The following is a 21,380-nucleotide window of genomic DNA, read 5'->3' on the forward strand; positions in this document are numbered from 1 at the left end:
ATAACAACAGACTATTGCAACATTGATATTCTACTTTTATCGGACAGAGATAGACCTACAACAAAAAACGGGTACCTACATTCATCTACATCAATTTCACACTCTAGCAATTTTAGCTCTTCACACACAATACGATCATGATCTAGAACAATACTTTCGACCGACGCGGACACATTGAGTACGGCCGAGTACAAAACTCTGAAAATTAGTGGATATTTTAAACTTAAACTACTAAAACCTGGACTACAAAGTGGAGAAAAACGTGCTGATCATTCGAGAATACCTGGTTTTATATCGGCGGCAGAAAATACGCCTAAATTCTTGCCGTTTTCGTCGGCGAGCTCATATGAGCTAGTGCCTCTTCTTGAGACAATAGTGCATGGCACATACGCTAGGCCAAGCTTTGCGTTATAATTGTCTCCAGCGGACGACTGTGCAAAATTTCTTTTGTATACCCGTTGACCAACCTGATACACAGGTGCGGGTTTTTGGAAGCGAAGATTATACGCTCTAGCGCTTCGATCGTGTGCCTTCTCCAAATGTTTACGAACGAGGTTATAAACAGTGTCATCAACCTTCAATCGTTGCTCATTACGGGCTGTTTCAGAAATTTCAGACGTGTCTGGATCCCTCCGATGTTCTTCACCGGTAGTGACTATTTCATGGCCAAATAGGACGCGATATGGTGTGAAACTTGTGGACGAGTGTAAAGTGTTGTTGATGGTGTGCTCAATTTCGGAAATCCTAGTATCCCATTGGCGCTGATCGGATTTCACATAAGTGCGAATGCATGCATTTATGCTCCTGTTTAATCGCTCAACAGGATTCGCCTGTGAGTGATGGCGCGAGTTCGCCCAATGTTTCACCCCATATTTCGCCAAAAAGTTCTTGAAATCGTGACTTAGAAAACTGGTGGCATTATCTGTGATTATAATCTCGGGAACTGAATAGCGCCTAAACCACTGTTCTTCGAGGATCTTCACGATTAGTTCCGTTGAAATTTTCTTGACAGGAACTAGAACTGTCCATTTGGAAAATAAATCTAGGAGAACGAATAGATGCATATTTCCAAGTTTGGATCATGGTAAAGACTGTATAAAGTCAACCGCTACCATTTGAAAGGGCTTCGTCGCTAATCGTGGATTTCCCATTGACGGGTGCTGAGATACAGAACTGGGCTTGCATTCTTTGCACACTGGGCATTTACCCACATACTTTTTCGCACATTCAGCCATTTTTGGCCAAAAATATCGAGTTCTCAGCTTTTCCAGGAGCTTTTCGTAGCCGATGTGAAGCGACTCGTCATGCTCGTGTTGAAGAATTCGCTCTCTATCGCTCTCAGGAACACAGAGCTTCCATTCATGGCGATAGTCGAGCACTTCTGTTTTGTTGGGAACCAGTTTGAGAAGCTTTTGGTCTTCAATTTTATAATCCAAGTTGTCTTCTGGCGAGGTTTCTACCTTTTTGAACAGATTAGAGTACCATGCGTCTCCATCAGAAAGGACCTCAGATACCTCAACCGATCGGGATAGCGCGTCCGGGATAACATTATCCTTCCCGCGTCTATGCCGTATCTCCATGTCGTATCCCTGCAATTGGATACTCCATCTACTCAATCTAGAGGACGTACGCCACTTACCCTTCATAATGTGGGTGAGGGCTGATGCATCCGTGACAACAGTGAAACTGGTCCCTTCTATGTACGGACGAAATTTTGCAATTGCGCATAAGACTGCCAACCCCTCCTTCTCTGAAGCTGCGTAAGCTTTTTGGGCAGGTGAGAGCTTTTGGGAGAAATAAGCTATTATTTTCTCACCCTCTTCATGCTGTTGGGTCAGGATTGCAGCAATTGCGCTATCGCTAGCATCTGATTGGATTTGAAAGGGGAGTGTAAAATTTGGATTTGCGAGTACTGGTGAGGCAATCAAACTTTCTTTCAGCTGTAAGAAAGCTTGTTCTGCTCTCGGGTTCCAAATCAGAGATTTCCGTTTTTTCTTCAGGAGATCAGTGAGAGGCGCAGACATCTCACTGAAACCGGGAATAAACCGCCTATAATAATTGGTCATCCCGAGAAACCTGCGCAACGATTTTAGAGAGGCTGGTCTCTCGTAATTTACGATAGCCTCGATTCGATCGGGGTTTGGTTTCAAGCCTTCAGTGGAGAGAATATAGCCCAGATAAGGCAATTCTCTCAGACAGAATCGGGATTTGTCGAGATTGATCGACAAGTTTGCTGTCTTCAACCGACGGGCTACTTCAGTAAGGGTTTGAATGTGTGCTTCAAATGTGTCGTTCACTACGACGATGTCGTCTAGGTACACGAACACATTCGGTTCCAGTTCACCATACCCCAGGACGTCATCCATTAGTCGAGCCAATGTTGCTGGACTATTGACTAGACCGAATGGGAGCCTGGTAAACTGAAACAATCCTCTCCCCAACACCGAGAAGGCAGTATATTTTCGAGAATCTGGATGCAAAGGTATTTGCAAGAAAGCTTTTGTCAGATCAATGGTTGTCAAATACTTGCTTGCACCCAATCTGCTCAATATTCTGTCTTGGTGTGGGAGAGGATAAGCGTCACGTTTTATTCTCTCATTAAGGCGTCGAGCATCTAGGCACAACCGTACTTCCCCAGTTGGTTTGATTACTGGGACGGTGCTCTGTGACCATTCACTTTTGCTAGGCTCTATGACCTGCTGTTGCAGCATTTTATCGAGCTCTAGATTAATGCGTTTCTGCATTTCAGGTGATGTAGGATACGGGTTGATTCTAATCGGAGGTAGCTTTTTAAATTCGTCTTTGAGCTCAATCGTGTGAGTAGCAAGTGGAGTTACATCCAAAATTTGGCCCTCGAGTGCTATTTTGAATTTAAGCTTAACTTCTTCCAATTGAGCTTTTTGTTCTTCGTTGAGAGTTTCTTTTTCCTCCCCAGTCTCCTTCCACTCCAACTCTTCAATCCTTAAATTTTCCTCCAATTCTTCTTCCCTCTTTCGAGACTCTCGACTTAAGACAATTGGCTGAATCTGAAAAGCTCGCCAAAAGTCGTTGAAACCTAAAATTAGTCTCCTTTTCAGTTTGGGCGCCACGAGAGTCTTAATTATTCGATTTTCGTTGTTGAATGTGATGGGCAAATACACAAATCCCTCAACCTCTACTTTTGACCCTGAAGCAGTTTCAACGTGTACTTCAGATGGAAACACTTTTAATTTCAGCAGCTTGATAAGCTTTTTGCAACCTGCTCCCAAAACAGAGCAGTGAGCACCGCTGTCTAACAGGCCGAGAATTTCTCTACCAAGCACACTCACTTTCACGAACGGTCGGGTGTCTCCGTCAACACGAACTAAAAGTTCGTCCACGTTAGACACGGGAGAGTAGTCATTCTCTGAGACCGTTTCGAATCCACTAAAATCTTGTTCATCAGAGGTCTGATTGTTTGGTGGAGGGTTTTGGCGATTTGCTTCAGCTTGCCTCCTCAAGCTGAACCCGCCTCGTTTTTTGGGCACACGGGACAAGCGTTCGTGAAAACGTCTCCGAAGCCGCAAATTCTACAAAACTTTCCTCTTGGTTTAGAACAATCAGCATAATGATGCCCACTAGTTCTACAATTATAGCACACTCCAATCGGTGGCCGCCGATATTTCTCAGCCATTTCCACCAGAGTGCTTTTAGATGAGCCTTCTACTGGATCAGCAGGTTTTTCTCCCTTCTTCTCCCCTGATATTTTCATCTCTGATAATGGTTTGGTTTTATCTATTGGATCACTTTTAGGTTTGCTCCGAGTAAAAACGCGCGATGCAGAGTTTACATTCTGGGAAGAGCTTTTAGACTTCTGCGAATCTATTGTAGCAACTTCATGGATCTGAGCATTTCTACTACGGCCCATATTTTCGTGAGATTTGTGGAATATGCTCCAGTTATTCTCATCAATAAAGCGTCCGTACTTTTTCAGCTTGGACAGCGACCTAACTCCTGCACCGGTCATGGCGTTTTTATAATCGAAGCGAAGATTACGCCAAATGATGTCAAACTTCCTGCGTTCGGAGATTGAACGGGTCATCGAATGAAAAATTTTCATCATATCATGAAGATAATCAGTAAACTTTTCACCCCTTGCCTGACGCCGCTCTGTAGCTTGCACTTCAAGCTGGAAATCTAAATCGGGGGGCAAAAATTCCCGTTTAAGCTCTCTTTTCAGTTCATGCCAATTCCGAAAATCTCTATTTTCAACTCCCTCAATAAACCAATCTTTTGCACGGCCCGAAAAAAGATGAATGGCGCTCCTAAATAGTTCTTTCTCAGAGATATCCTCGGAAATGCATCTCATTTTTACCTCTTTTTAAAAATTCGGTTAGCTTTCGGCCCTGATCCTTCCCATCGTACTTTAGTCTCCACTCAGCAACAGGCATTCTCTTCAGATCCCAATTTCTCCTACTTTCTCTTCTTCCCCTTCTCTTGGCACAATCAGTGCTCGAATCTGACCTACTTTCTGAACTGTTATACTCGAAGCTTTCGGTTTCTGATGTGGTACTAGAAGTAGACGAGTAACTTGGCCTACGACGTCTTTGATTCTCCCGTTTGAATGTCCTACATCCCTTCTTGAATGTTTTCTTCTCCTTTTTCGATTTGAATTCTGTACTCTCTCTGCTATCCTCGGAACTATCCTGCTTGGAATAAGCCTTATAACCATCAGAATCATGATGAAAGCTAATCCTTTTCTCCCCTACCTTCTCATCTCCTAACCCTCTGTTTTCCTGCACTGAACATTTCACCGCTGTATTCTCTACCGATTCTGGCTCTTTTTTAAGGCGATCGTTTAAACTGATCAAAACCTTCTCCAATCTCTTCCTTCGTTCTACAGCCTCTCTTGCTTCCCTCAAACGTTTTTCCTCTTCAGCAATCTGTTTTTCTCTCATCTGTTTTTGTTGTTCAGTAGTCTGTTGAACAAACGATTTGAAAACCGCGATAAGCTCTAGCGGATTTTCCTTTTTTCCTTCCTCATACTCAGCAAGCACTTTCAAAATCTCTTCCGACCGTTTAACTGATTCATTTATCTCTCTCTTCTTCAATTCTAACGTTTGGTTTGCGGTTTCTGTCTGCTCTAGCTGATCTTCTATCTCTTTTCCTGTCACTGTTGATTCATTCAGAATCTCGATTTCAGTTCTAACCTCCTCTAGCGCGTCATTCAAATCCGATTCAAGCTGTTCTGAAACTTTTGAATGAACGTCAGCTTCATTCACTTCTGGATAAAATCGTCTAAATAGTTCCGTAGCATGACGGCCCACTTTTCCGATTTCGTCCCTGAAATTATCCGCGCCTTTGGCTTTAGAGAGAATGTAGTTACGAACTCGATAATGAACTAGTCGCGTTTTTAATTTCTGACGTTGTCTAGCATCTGTTTTAGGGTTCTCAAGCAAACCCCCTATGACCTTTAACTTGGAGCTTATGGTAACCAATTCTTCATCCACATTTCGCCACGGTTGAGAAAAAGAGAACTTTTTTGATTCCTTTTCGCTTTTCAATCGATCTTTGAGTTTTCTTCGCTTGATACTTTCGTGTTCATCGAAGTGAAACAAAATGTTCCTGATCAGTAATTCGTATTCAACCTCATCGACTGAAAGATGGGAGACATCCATGGATGCGTACATTGTCTGTAGATCCATTGTTCTTTTGAAAGGCTGTTATTCAAAGAATAAAAGCTGGCTATTGTGTAATTGATCGTTTTATTCATGCACAATATCCGATCGACAAAAGTCACACAATTTCAATGAAACATTCACTCTTTAAGATTCTTTGTCGAATCAAGACCCATTAACAAAATAATTTGAACTTATTTTTTAATCGAACTCTAATTTTCGCTATTTGGTGATAACACTACAACACTGTGAGCTTCTGTGAGTGTTCGCGCACTAGTAGTATGGTATCTCGAAACTTTTCACTTTATGGGCAAGAACAAATTGGTGCTACCGGCTTGAATTCACTAGCTTTGCAAATTAAATTCTTAAGAAATCTATTGTTTAAATTGGATAACCTATTTTTTTTTTTCAATCACGCGTTTTTCGTGAAATTCACTAATTTGATAACCTAGCTTTTCATTCACTCCGAAGGAGCAGTCACTTGAATCCTTGACCAGTGCTATTTTTAGTTGGGCGCCAATTGTTAGCTGGCGGGTCGGAAGGACCTGCCTTAGGGGTGAGACTCTTAGGGTCGGCACGTTGGAGCTGGTCAAGAACCCAAGTAAAACTAACTTTTTTGGCTTTTAACTTTATATTATTTTTTTACTTACTGCTGTGTGTAGTGTCTGGGTGTGGAGTGTGGAACGTTGCGGCCGGCCGGAAGTGGAGCACGTGAGGGTTGTCCTGGGGGTTGCTGGGCTGAATTCGGGTGGGCCTGATGGATAACGGGTTTCTGGGGCGTGCGGAACGCTCTCCGAGCTCACGGATGCCCACGAATGGTGGCTGGGCGATGGCTGCGGAGGGGATGTCGGTATCCTGGAGCGTCTACCAAACGTCCTGGGTGTCGGAGGGCTCTCAACGACGGTCTGGGTCTCTGGGATGACTTCTAGAGCCACTTGGATGCTCTTGGTAGCTTGTGGTCTACACCAGGCGGAAATGGCCTATAATAATGGGTCCTGAGGGAGAACGGAATCGGGCAACGGTTTAACAGAGCGACAGGGTTTAAACTGTCGTTGGTCATACCTGATTCGGTTATATATCACAACGGAACTTTTACTTGAACTTAACGTCTTGACCAACGGTTATTTTAAGTACACCGGGTCTATGGTTATATTTGCGAACTGGTTGCCTCGAGGTTCTAACTTGAATAGGCTTTGCTCTAATCTCAGTTCGACCCAGATGCCTGTTCCTTTTCCCTCTGTCCTTTTCATCCTTTATTTTCTCTTTTCGACGTGGATTTAACTATGGCAACCCTTTTTCCCCTTTTTGGCTCAATATTGTGTGTGTTGTCTTAGACTTGTTCAGTATATAGTGATAGTGTGTTAACAAATTTTGTTCTCATATATCCTAATTTTCTAATAGTTTACTAACATTTAACAAACAGTAGGATAACAAATAGCACAATATAATATTAACTCTACTAACAAATACTAACCAATCAACAAACTTATTCTTAACAAACAATTAACAAAGTTAGCGTATCTCAACGGTAACAAGTTTTTGCAGCAAAAGTTAGATTATGGCCTTTCGAATGCCGCATAAAGAAAAATTGTATCAACCCAACTCCATGAGTTATGGGCATCTAAAGATTTCATAGTTTTCCTTTTAAATTTGCTTATAACGTCAAAATTACAAGATTTCTGTTTCTGTTTCTGTTCGGGATGAACCACTGCGACCAGTTTTCTTTGATCTTTTGTGGTATACCCGTGTCCTTTGTTTAGTGCATGTCGTTCTACTCCATTACTATTGAGAAATAATGAAGTAGTCGTTTTTTATACAAATATCATTATATACCATTTTGCATAGCATAGAAAAAGATACCGCTATTTATACCTTTTGGAGAAAACAGTTTGTCACCATTAAACTCTCAAAAGCGCGCCCCTTAATCAGGTTCGACCACTAAGCTGGTTGAATGATACTGATTTTGACCATACATCGGTACTCTAGCGTATCAAATTATTGCTTCTTCTTATAAGGTTCAAAGTCGTTTTTTGAAACTGTGAACAGGTTTCATCCCATGCAACATTTAGATTCCTTGAAACAAAAAGCTTATTTTAGAAGTTAAGAGGTCTGCTACTCCACTGATTCGGAATTGTTTCCCTCCTAGATATCGAAAGATAAACTCTTGAACTCGGAAAGAAATTGTTTCATGAGTTGAAACCAACCTCAGATGCTGATTGAGCCATTTTTTCACTTCGACCTCCTCATCATCTAGGACAAATAGGTGGGTCTTAGTACCTTGTTACTCTCTTATACTCTTCCGACCCTAACTTATAAGTATTCACAAGAACAGATACAACAAGAGTACAATATGGTAGATCTTACCCCGTAACGCACCTCGAAAAGGTGATCTACCCGCGTTACGGGCAATTACAAGATTTACAAACTTGTGATGTTCAGCAAAAATGTGTATCATTACTTCATCTGCAACTCTTATGGAAACCACATTCACGTAGATCTGAAAATAAAAAAGTAAGACCAAAACAACTGATTTTTCGGGTCCACCCTAAGTTAAAACTTTCAATATCACTTAACTTAGCTAAAATGAAGAGTTAGATCAAAAGTGTCTTCGACAAAGTTGTCCAAAATAACTTTTTCTAGTGCAGCCACAAATTTCATCAAACAACAAAGTTTGTTCACTATTTAAACTTAAATAAGGGACACCCTATTCAACTTTTTTCTTAGAAGATGTTAAATTCAATTACGAATAACTTCTCTGAAAGGGCGGTCTATCAATTACGTAAGACCATTTTGGCAGTTTTAAGACCCCTCCCTCCCCCCATAGTAAGATTTTTTTTGCATGAAAATTGAAAATAGTTTGTATGCCGCGTAAGAAATCTCAAAACCCTCCTCCCCCCATAAATCCTTACGTAATTAATGGGTGACCCCTGAAGACATCGAACGTCCAAAATCGACGAGAACAGAGAAACACTTTTTTCCGGCAAAATTGTCGATTAAGACCATTGCTCACGGGCCTTTAATTTTCATAGAAGAACTGCTAAAGAGCTTCCGAGTCAGCTGATTTGAACCATCCCGTGAAAAGGTCTATGTAAAGCCTACCCGAGGAGGAACAAATAACTCCCCAATAACTTATGCATACCATTTTTTGGTATCATACCAAAATTAGGTATTGTTCAGTTGTCAATACCTCAATTTGGTATTATAATGGTATTGAAAAAAATATTTAAAAAAATTAATAATACTTTATTGAGGTATTAAACAGCTATTGAGGTCTGCTGGAGGTATTGAACTACAATTGAAAAATTTCATTTTTATATGAAAATCCATGAAGTATTATTGAGGTATTACAATACCTGATCTAGTTATCAGTTTGGTGTTCGTAGAATATGCTTGAGATATTATTTGAGGTATTTTACCTCTTATGCAGGGCTCATTCATACCTCATTCAGGTTGTAAGTATTGGAAATTATCTGGTATGGAATACCTCAATTTGGTATTCAGTAGTTATTTTCTTCTGCTCGGGTAGACAATCGCTACACTGAACAAAATCTCCCGCCTGAAATTGAATGATTTTTGGATTTTTGAACAACTCGATTCGCAGGTACCTCCCTCCATCCTCGGTGCGGTCCACACTCGCCAGATCTTGCAGCACCTGGTCAGCCCACCGTGCCCGCTGCGCTCCTCGCCTTCTTGTACCTGCAGGATCCGAAGCGAACACAATTTTTGCAGGGTTGTTGTCCGCCATTCTTACAACATGACCCGCCCAACGCATTCTTCCAGCTTTTGCTACCTTCAGGATGCTAGGTTCGCCGTAGAGTGCAGCGAGCTCGTGGTTCATCCTTCGCCGCCACACACCGTTTTCCTGCACACCGCCAAAGATCGTCCTAAGTACCCGACGTTCGAAGACTCCGTGTGCTTGCAGGTCCTCCTCAAGCATCGTCCACGTTTCATGCCCGTAAAGGACCACCGGTCTAATCAGCGTTTTGTACATGGTACCGTTTTGACTCGAAATTCGGACACTTAAGCACCGGGTTAACTTTAAGGCTCAAGAATCCATCATTCAATCATCAGAAATGAAAAACAAGTTTTTTCGTTCAAATTTAAAGATATCCTTGTGAAATGTAATGATAGATTTTCATAAATATTGCTTGAATTTTGAGCAAAAAAACTGGTTTTTAAAACGATGATGGTTATTTTCCTCTTAAGCACCATTTTTAAAATTCGTGATATTTATTTCCTTGAGTTTCTGTGATTTATTATGAAGTTAAATGTTGGATTTTTGGCATGGTGTAGTTAAAATAGCGATTTATTATGCAAAAATGTTTAAATATGCAAAACATGAAATGTGTCTTGATTCGAAATCCGAACACTGTTAATAGGTAGCTTCGAATTCTGGACACTTTTGCTTCAATTTCTAAGCACTTCTTTTTAAAGAAATATTCGCATATTTTGTATATAATTCAATACACCTACTCTAAATTTCATAATTTTAAGCAGTTTACTATATATAATCACAAAAGTCCCGAGTCAGGAAAAACGCTGAAGCTCCCAAAAAGGCACAGAAAGTTATGGCAAAAATGTTTCATTCACCTTAAGCTAGCGCCTGGATTCGCAATGCAATGCGCCTATAGTTTTATTTTTGGTAATAAGCCATTTTACGAGACGTTCGAATGACGTTTTCTGGCGGGCCGCTCATTGTTGTTGTTCAAAAAACTAGCCTGATATCTGAATGGCGCTGGTCACATTTTTGTTGGCGATGACGTCCCCGTCTCTTTCAGCGCATGGTTATACTCGGTTTACATGTATTATATTACCTGTAAATGAAAAATATCTTCTCTGCCTGCTAATTTCAATTTTACATGCGAAAATTAAAAACTTTGTTACACTGCCATTGTTGAATAAGCTTCTTCCAAATGTAGCGCTAGAAGAAACGTAAATAAATCGGCCCGCCAGAAACTTTCAAAGCTGGTAAACAAACGGAAACCATATGATTCGAAACGTCTCATAAAATGGCTTATACTCCTCATTTAATGCACCGTAAATGAATGTGACACTATTTCTCCTTTATAATGTTCAAAATTTACTGTTCGTTGATTAACTAAACACGACAGCTCCCAATGATGTGGATTAATCTTAGTTTTCTTCTAATATTCGTGTGCGTCCGGCTTTCAAAGCAGTCAAATAATTTGTTTCTTAATCCGGACACCGAGTATTTATCACATTTAATCACATTAATTCGAGTGTTTTCGGTTATGTCAACTTCACATCAATAGGAACACAATAGTTGGCTCTTCATTTAAAACATAAACTGGTACAATAACACTATTTTAATTTCAATTCAAATCGAATCTTTTTTCAGCGGCAACTATAAAATACAGTTTAACAAGTACTAGAATGTGTGGAGTTTTGATACGCATTTTGTTTTTTGTTTTTATTTTTTATATTATGCAGCCTACTGCGATATATTAGCAACTACAACATACAGTTAAAGTTGAAGAAGAGTTTTGTACATAAGTAACATAGAAAAAAATAAATTTATATTATTAAAAGTGTAAAAATAGTCATAGTCAGAGTCTATGAATGAAGAGTTGCGCGAAGAGTGAAACCAAATCTACCTATCGAACTGTCAAATTGTCTACCTATCGAGCAGACCAGCAAAACAGATAGGGGCTATTTTCGAAGACAAAGAAGAACAATCATTCAAAGAAGTCTCTTCGCGCAACTCTCTGTATATAGACTCTGGTCATAGTGTCCGGCTTTCGAAGCGTCCGGCAATTCGAAGCAAAACGGTACATTTGGTGCGAGGACGTATCTTTTTTGACCGCAGGTTCTTCTGGAGCTCATAGTAGGCTCGATTTCCACAGATGATGCGTCTCCGTATTTCACGGCTAACATTGTTGTCCGCCGTCAGCAAGGATCCGAGGTAAATTAATTCATCTACCACCTCGAAGGTATGGACCAATGCACGAGTTCACTAATTTGACGTTTGAGCGGTGCTGAATTCACTCGTTGTCATGGTTACGTAAATAACACGGCACCGCTCAAACGTCAGATAATGAACTCGTGCATTGGTCCATACCCGTCAATCGTAACGCTGGTTCCTAGGCGAGCCCTGTCACGTTCGGTTCCTCCCACCAGCATGTACTTTGTTTTCGACGCATTCACCACCAGTCCGACTCTTGTTGCTTCGCGTTTCAGGCGGGTGTACATTTCTGCCACCGTTTCAAATGTTCTTCCGATTATGTCTATGTCATCAGCAATGCAAACAAATTGACTGGATCTTGTGAAAATCGTGCCTCGGCTGTTAAACCCGGCTCTTCGCATGACACCCTCTAGCGCAATGTTGAACAATGTTGCCGTATGATATTGTGTATTTCTTTCACTACTGGACTGCGAAGTGCGGCCTCATAAGTGCGAAATTGTGAATAAAAGTGCGGGATTGCATTCAATCCTGTTGGTGTCTTCACAGCACTTAATCTTTGATTTACAAAGAATATGTCCCCCGAAGACACCTACCCGATTTGATGCAATTGCGCACTTTTATTAGCGTTTCCGCACTTGTAAAAACTTCTGCGATAGTCCAGTGGTGAAAGAAATGCGCAATATTTCAGACAATGATTGGATGATTTCAGGTTTCGGTCATGGAAGTAAATAAAACCATTCATTAGGGACATGATATTCATGCTTGTTGTCACGATTCAACTATCTGTTTATTCTCATACAGATGTATACTGCAAATCAGAATTGGGGAAGATTCAAATATGACGTCTATCACTTTTCGGGATTTCTAGACCTCCCCTCGCCCCTCTGTCACGCTTTTTCCAATACCTAATATATGTACTGTCACACTTTCATATACAAAAAGAAACCCCCACCCAAAAGTTGGATGACCCCTTAGATGATTTTTGTTCAATAGATGGTGTATGCATCATACTCTTTCATTATCATTCAAAATAAGGAATATGATGATTTGCATCCTTGTGAATTGCATGTAAAACGTTAAAGTATTGTAGCATGTTGTGTTCTTAAATCCGGACACATGCACCAAAATGCCGGACTTTTTTGAATCGAAATCCAGACAGAAGCGTTTGGGTAGACAATACATATGAAAAACTAATAAAAGACACATAACTTCACCCTAAAATCTTCTATATAATATATGAAAGACCAATAAGTTGAGTAAAATTACTATTGTTTTACCCACACCCCATGCCAACAGCCTGCATTTTAGTTTCACTGAATTGATCTTCAATTTCTTGGGTAAATTCATTGTCTGGTAACTAGTTTCACTTTTTTTTATGTTATTATATGGTTTCGAATCAATTCAGATAAAAATATTTTTCAAAAGCTCAATAAATATAAGGTTTTTACAATTTTACAATACGTCCGGTTTAGTGATCACTAGCCTATAAATCCGAACAGCGTTCGAGGCAGCTTATTTTCACACCACAAATGCTTATTTTCACAAGTTTTCCCCCTCTTTTGTGCACTACATTTCACTCTTTTTAGAGACGTACAATATCCAAATTGAATGATTAAGTAGCTTCATCTTAAGTCGGAGAAGCTGACGTTCTTGTTGTAAACTTCACTATTGGATTTGAAGCTTTGGAGGAACGACGTTGAACTGGTGTTAGGGGAAGTGATGGCAAAATGAACAGGGGTGGTAAAATGAACATCGTGCCTTCAGCCGAGAAAAATCGAATTTAAATGAATTCCTATCACTCACGGACGATCTAGAGCATAAATCTGAGTGTTCGGGTCAATAAGGAGGTCAATTGAAATAAAAATATCATAGAAAACTGAGGTTTTAGACGTTTGGAAATTAGAACTGATGTAACTTTTAGCTTGTAGGCCTTGAGGTTTTTCAGTGATGTAAATATCGTTATTATATGACGTCAAACTTAATGCTTTTTAGATTTCGTATACCTTAATGCTTTTAGATTTTCGGATACGCAATGAAAATTTTAAAAAATATTTGTTTTGCTCACGATTTTTGCATGATGTTCATTTTACCACCAACAGCTGTTCATTTTACCCACTGTTGGCGACGCCGCCCCTCATTTGGCAACCTTGCTGTCTAATAACGGCAGCCGTTGTCTACAACCGACGATACGAAGTGTCAGGGAAAAGAAAGGTTGTCAAACGAATAAGAACAAATGAATAACGTGGAGTGAACGACATGAAGTTTATTCTTTATCATAAATTGATTATATTTTCTAAGTTTAACTATCACTTGCTATAAAAAAAAACTTACTTATAATTGGTGAACAATTAGTTTAGCTAGTAAATTGCTGGGTTTGGATGTGACAGTGAATTAATTCGAGAGATGCGATGATATGTAGATGTACGAATTTACCACAATTGAATTGAGGTTAGATGGTGAATAAGTTGATAAACAATGAATTTTCTAAAGATTAAACTATGTTTCCATAGACATCCCAGAAGTCACCTACAACTTAAATAAGTGCCAACTTGATAAATTTATCGCGTAAATTTATAAGTAAGACCTTCAGCTACTTATATGCTATTAATTCAAGACAAATTGCACTATGTAATTTCTTATAGATCTCCTATATACCAACAAACCGTTTGTTCGAGGAATGGTTAGTTTTAATGATAAAACCGAATTTGTAAGTTTGGTTTAGATTAGTACATTCAACTTTTCTAAAATAAATTTATATTCTAGCTTAAGGCGAAGTAGGTGGTCATTGAAATTTGTACGTGTACGATTTCGAATCGAAGAAAATCAGTTGGTTTTGCACTGACATAGCTGAAAAAGTATCAGCATACTTTATGCATGTTAGCGCGTACAGTGATTCTTTTTCAAGTCAATATAAAACTATCAAGACTGAGTTTTATCACTTTGAAATGCATGCTGAAAAGTCATCATTGTTGCCAAAATGAATGACTAGCTACTTAGCCTTAAAGCATCACGCTAATAGAATCGGTGTTTTGATTCATTCCCGAACACCCACATAGTGCAGGTAAAATGACCATTTACATCGTTTTTTGCTAGCGATAAAAATATGTAAAAATTAAGCTATTTTGGTCTGCATTTGTGTTTGTTGCTATACATAGCATCCCTATTTTTGATGTTGTGTGATAGAACTATACAAATTCCTCGTTTATCTATCAGAAACAGGATGATATCCTTAAGGTGTTCATTTTACCACCTCTTCCCCTACCTATTTGTTTTTATTTTTTTTTTTCTTTGGAAAGGATTACTAGATGCAACTATGAATTAAAAATGAAGAGCAATATGGAAAGCTATGAATATAACTTTTAAGTCTACATTTATTGTTTATTGTTTATTTATTGATTTCATATCTTATTTGATAAATACTATTAGAGTGTCCGAATATTGGGACGTCTGGATTTTGATTCACCACGGTACGCACGCGGTGAGCGATCATTGTCATATTCTGTTCAAGACTTGTTATGATAAACTGTTGTTGTGAGACAAAATTGTTGCCACAAAATTAGAAGAGGACGATGTATTTGTTGCTGCGTGTAGAACAGCAATTGATTCATAGAGCAAGACTCGTTGTATAAATGTACGACTCTTCATATTACAGCTTGTTTCCTAAAAAAACTATATTGAATTAGAGAGATGTCAGGTTGAAAAGCTTAAAAAGTCCATGTAAAAAGCATACATGATGTATGATGTAAATTGCTGTTTATTTATGTTTAACGATTACATGAATTTATTGAGTACGTTTCGTAAAAGTTCGTCAGAGCATATTTAGAATTGCATGCTGAGTGATTTAACACATTTTTATTTTCTATTTTCCTCTTATTTTTACAAAGTGAAGTATAAAAATCCATTGGTTTTCATATATTTAATGAATACCTCCAAATAGTGAGAGTGTAATGTGCGCATCACTTGTTGACACTTATATAGGGAAAACTGCCCCCAAATTTTCAACAATTGTTCGGGACCCCAAATAAAAACTTAATCTAGTTGGATTTATTCTAGTATGTATTTACACATAATAGAATGTAAAGGAAGAATTGTGCGAAAAAAAACTTCATGGAAAGGTTCTTAGAGGGATTCTTGAAAGATTCGTGGACTAACTGAATGAATTGAAGTGTTCAATTGGGTGTACCCTACGCAATTTCATGAACAATGTATTCTGAGAAAGTGGTTTTGAAATTCTTAGTTGAATGTATGTTGTCATCTTTGGCAAATTTCTTTAGAGATCTATGGTGCAGTATATAAACAAATTTTGCTAAACTTATTGAAGTAATTTGTGTATTTTAAAACAATGTTTTTGATAGAACATTTTAAGATTGAACATGAAGAATTACTTTAAAAGTTCTTGGACACTACACACTTAAATTATTTTACGGATTCATGTGAAATTTCAACAGCTGAACGGTTCGGTAAAATGAAATAATGGAGTACGATAAATTTTTACAGTATTCGGTAAAAAATCACCGGAATCCGTTAAATTCCGACGAAGTTACGGTGTTTTATTTCACCAAACTGTTCAGCTGTTGAGATTACGGTGAAATTCGCCGTAAGTGTGTAAGCTACACACTTAGATTAAATTATTGGGGTCGGTAAAATTTTACTGGGTTTTGGAACCACCGAAAAAGTCAGTAAAATGCAAATTGTCGCCACGCGTAATTGAAAAGCAAATTTCAACATGTTTTAATTTTTACCGATAAATGATATAAAAAAAAGCTCTCTGCAAAATTTCAGTAAAAAATCTCTATTTTTCGATTTCTGACATTTTTTTTTAGTTTACTGACTTTTTTCGGTAGTTCCAAAACTCAGTTATTTTTACCGAACAGATTGAGTGTGTAAGTATCATGCAAAATCGTTTATGTGTAAAATTCGTTACTAAACTCTTGAGGTCACTACCCAAAACTTCGACAACGTAAGCAATGACAAAACATTGAACTTGACGCCGCGAAATAATCGGTTTGAAATAATCTTGACATGCTTGCCGTCAACAGCGATTGTGCATGCAATTGTTTTGTTTTTTCTCACTTTCGCTCTCGTCATAGCTGCGACAAGACAATTCTCATCATTCCCGCGCCACGATGCACAATGAACTTTTTCCTAAATTTTACGCCACCAGTTACCGCACACTCCAGCCGGCGAAAAGAGAAAACAATTGAACGTTAGTCCACGGATTCACATCGTCATCAGCAGGTGCTAGCAATCGCGGTTGAAATTCACACAAACTTGAATCAACCAACACGTGGCCACGCACGTAAAGACGCAATGAAAAGTCAGCTCTTGTATTTGCACGTCTGTGGTGAGTGCGAAGCAATCATATCGAATAATTAAAGTTTAAACAAATTTCATGACGTGTGCATAAATTTGAAAAAAAAAAATGTTGATAGCTTTTTGATACCAAAACGTGTAGCCATGCGCTTGACCCGGATGAGATAAGAAGCGAAAAAATGTTCATCAAGCATCACAGCACAGTAAGGTCGGGCATAAATGAAAAAACGTTGTGGTGCACGCTGTGTGCATAAAAAGCACGTCAATCTTTAAAAGCATTTGCGTAATGTTATAACATTGAGTAATATTGTAATATTTCTTGTTTCTTTTCAGGGCCTGCGACATCTAAGAATGGGGAAACGAAATCGGCTACTGCCGATAGGTATCGTCATCTGTTTAGTCCTGTACGCGGGATCCTCTGTAAAGGCGTTCAATTTCGACGATGATTTAGAGGACCTAATGGCAGAAGAATCAATCGTGGATGAAGAAGTCTACGGAGGCCCTATTTTGCCGTCGAACGTATTCAATGGTGGAAAACCATTTTACGTCGAGCGTGACCCTTCAACGGGAGCAATTGATTTCAACCATAAGAAAACTGTCAATCAAATTGACCTAGATGACAAAGGATCTTACGATACAAAGGACAGTCACGTCAGCGATACAAAAGATGTTATCGTCAGCCAATCTTCGCCAAACTTTCACGATTTCCTAAATCTACCGGTGAAATACTCTTCCTCAAACTTCGTTTATCCGTTGATTTCAAGTTCATATGCCAATTTAAAATATCAAGGTAGCAACAAAGTGTCGAATCACAAGAACGCAACGTCCACTCCATCTACGACGACAGCTGCACCTAAATTCCAATTTACGCGTCCTCAGTACACAACTTCCAGGCTTAACACCACACGAAATCAACCAAGTCCTACTACCACCCAAGTGACACAACCATCTTCTCGTTATACTTATCCAACTACTTCAGGACGACCGATAACGACCACCACTACTACCACGACCACCGAAATACCGATGACAACCATTCCAGCTAAACAATTATTCACTAGATACCCTTACAAGAGTACTATCAAGAACAAATATTTGGAAACGACAGAACAGACACGTAAGAAGTTCTTCTTGCCTTCGACTCTTTCTATGCCGACCACGACTACTACACAACGACCTCAATTCACCGAACCAGAAACGACTCCTATCCGTTCTTCAACCTACTACTCGCCTTCTGTTAGACCGTGGTCCAGTCCATCGGCAACTCCACCTGTCACCACTACTCCTGAGCCAACCACTGTATCCCGTCCTGCAAACCCAATTCGTTTTGAGGAAACTCAACCTTTACCACCGGTAGATGATGAAGCTCACAGGATGAAATATACCATACCAGCACTCAAATACGAGGGTAACCGTCCAGCACCATTCCGACCACTGCCACCAAGTCACATTATGTTGAACCGTAAGAATGAAACCAGCAACAAGATAGATCTGCCAAATGATCCAGCTGTAATGTCCCTTTCTGATATCTTTAACTCGCTCGGCTTGGATGACAAACAAGCTGCCGCTGAAGAGAAGGAAAATAATATCGTCTTCGAAACGACTATTGCTCAAACCACCGATCAAACAACGCCACCAGCAATTGTGCTGATTTCGGACCAACAAAAGCAGGAATCAATTCAAGAAGGTCCAAAAATTGAACAGTCCATTGACCTTACTGATCAATATGTGAAGTACGATATCCAGCAATCGAATGGCCATCGACCACAAAAACCGACCAATGATCAATACGACCATTATGAAGTTTATCAATCTAACGGACACCGTCCACAAAACCCTCCGAAAGATTCCAACTTTGGAAATCAATATGTCAAGTACGAGGTACAACAACCACAAATTAACATAGTCAAATACGGTACGGTTCCAAGCATGAATAGTGTTGTAATCAGTCCCAATCAACATTCGGCTACATTCGTCTTGGGATCTCAACAATCGGTAGGAAGTTCAAGTGATGGACATTTTGTGAGCTCAGTCTCGCAGGAACCTGCTTCTGCTGCTCTTAATGGCCATCCGACTGGCTATCAAATGGGGCAGGTGCTGGACGAACCAAACGAAAGCTCCAATGTGCAAGTTGGCACATCAGTGAACGTTCAAGTTAAGCCTCAAGATATAATCAAAACCACCAGCGTGCGATTTCCCAGTGAAAGCGACGACAAGTATGAGAATGCACCCATTATTAGTGGAACCCATAAGAGTGAAGTTTTGCCACCCAATGGACATTCTGCTCCTATTGGTGTTGGTCCAAACTCAATGGTTGTGTTCCCCAAGAACGATCAAATTGAAAGCACTCTTCATGAAGTTTCAAACAGAATCGTTTTCGATACACCAAATGCTGAAGCTTTGAACAAGAACGAAATTTCAAATTATCCCTCAGATCTACCAGAACAGCTAACTCCTCCTTCAAATCCGGACAACTCCCATCTTTCAAAACGTCCCCGACCCCCAATTCCTGCTCAAGGACCACCATTCATTTACAAAGAAATCCAACGTAGGCCATATCCAGGAGGAATTCGACCACCTCTACAGCTACCTAACATTTTACCCCAATTCAGACCGAACGCTAAAATATCACATGGTCATTCCCCTTACCATAAGGAAGCCGGTAATTTCAGAGTGCCTCCACCGCCACCAGCTAAAAAGTCTCCCCGCTAATGGACCACCAAGAAAAGTTTTCGCTGATCCTTCAACAACACATGTTCAATCATCTACTCTAGCTATTCGTCGCGCACCAGGTCCAACTAGATTCATGAATCGCATCAATACCATGCGTCCACCTCAACAAATGGAAGGGCCCAATGAAAACCGCCGTTACTATCGTTTGCCTCCTCCAATGCTAAAAGATCGCGTATTTCACATCGCTCCCCAAATCTAAAGCCACCTCCACCACCTGGCTCTTCCCCAGCTTCTAGATTTGCTGAAAGCTATGCTCCTCCCACACCTGAAAAAAACTGTACCAAGCCGCAAAACTGAAGAATCCGAAAATAATGAATTCCAACGTGATCCTCCAACAATTCTGAAAAACACCATGACAGAAGATAAACCTCAGCGTCCTAAACTAGAACCCGTGGTAACTTTACAAATGCTTCAATCGAAAAAACAAACCGAACAATCGAAACATAAATTGCCATCGGGTCAAAAACTAGACCTAGCTGTTGAGGGCCAACCTCCATCTTCTCCCGTACAGGCTGTTAGCACCGATGGAGCCCAACCAGTTTATGTAGTCTACCCTGTCAAGAGTACGCCTATGAATCTGGATTCCATTCATGCAGGAAGTAACATTGATCCCGTTGTGGTAGGACAACATGGAGAACAGTCACATATTCCGCCACCACCCGCAAGAATTAGTCCAGGTAGTGAATATCAAAATACGCCATTTTCGATAGCTTCTCATTTCGAGCAGGAACCAATTCTTATGGCTAAGGATAAGAAAGCACTTCAAAAGGTTCATTTCCCATACAATATTGAAAAACCGGATCCACACACATTGATTGAGGTGGAAAACGAATCGAAATATCGCATGCCGGAGATTATAGAAAAGAAACAGGATAGCATTTACAACATCGGCGAGGAACCAATCAGTAAGGAGCAACCAGAGGATTCCGTTATATCCAGCAAATTGCAACGTGTCACCGAAAGCACGCCGATTGCAATTGCCTACACACCGACAGAATCTACACAAAAGTACAACTACAACAAACATCCAAATTCTCCATATTATTCACCGTATGGTGAAACACAAACTGAAGTGTCCTATCTGAAGATGGATGATTTCGATGAATTCGGAAATCCAGCACATCGGTACGAACAAAACTTCCAAGCTCCATTCCAAGCCAGTATCAGTTTGGATCCAGTGAAAGTTACCAACCCATACGAAGGATGGGCGGTTGTGACATCTTCGCCCCAGGCACTTATCAAAGAACAGAACAAAATTGATCGGTCAGATGATCATCATTTCGAAGAAACCGATTTGTCTACAAAGAAACCTTTAGAAAAAGGAAGTTTTCAACCGGAATTACAAGGAGGTTTTCGACCTATCTACGCAGAAGATATTAAACTAAGCGAAATGATGAATCCGGACCCCCAATCAAGAAATGCATTCTTAATGGAGCGCGAAAGTGAACCCGAAATATCAATGAAACAAGAACAAAAACAGGAACAAGAGAAAGTTCAGGAACCCGAAAGGAAGCCTTTGTTTGATAGTTTGGAAGCATTTTTCGATAACTTGACTAAAGATTATGATGACAATACTGAGATGACTGGACTTGGTGATGACATGGATGATAGTACCGCCAAAATCAGCAACGAACTTGAGGGAAGAAGTAGTGATAATTCTATTACTGAAATGACAATAGACGAAGAAAATACAGAAGAGCCGTCTAGTGATAAGAGTGCAGAAAAAGAAAAGAGCGTGAAGGAATGAGTATAATACATTATTTTTCGATGGCTGA

At 39.8% G+C, this 21,380-nt stretch overlaps 1 protein-coding gene across 1 annotated transcript in view; it reads left to right on the top strand.

The window, feature by feature from the left end:
- LOC110680243 (RNA polymerase II degradation factor 1-like) overlaps positions 1–19,584 on the top strand; it is a 50,433-nt gene extending 30,849 nt beyond the window's left edge. Inside the window, exon 2 of the mRNA XM_021856057.1 lies at positions 17,206–19,584. Coding sequence (XP_021711749.1) covers positions 17,224–19,584 — 2,361 coding nt within the window. The 5' untranslated portion in view covers positions 17,206–17,223. The remainder of the gene's footprint in view (positions 1–17,205) is intronic.
- The last annotated feature ends 1,796 nt before the right edge of the window (positions 19,585–21,380 follow it).

Source organism: Aedes aegypti, unplaced genomic scaffold (genome assembly GCF_002204515.2).
Source record: "Aedes aegypti strain LVP_AGWG unplaced genomic scaffold, AaegL5.0 Primary Assembly AGWG_AaegL5_hic_scaff_1097_PBJ_arrow, whole genome shotgun sequence".
NCBI lineage: Eukaryota > Metazoa > Arthropoda > Insecta > Diptera > Culicidae > Aedes > Aedes aegypti.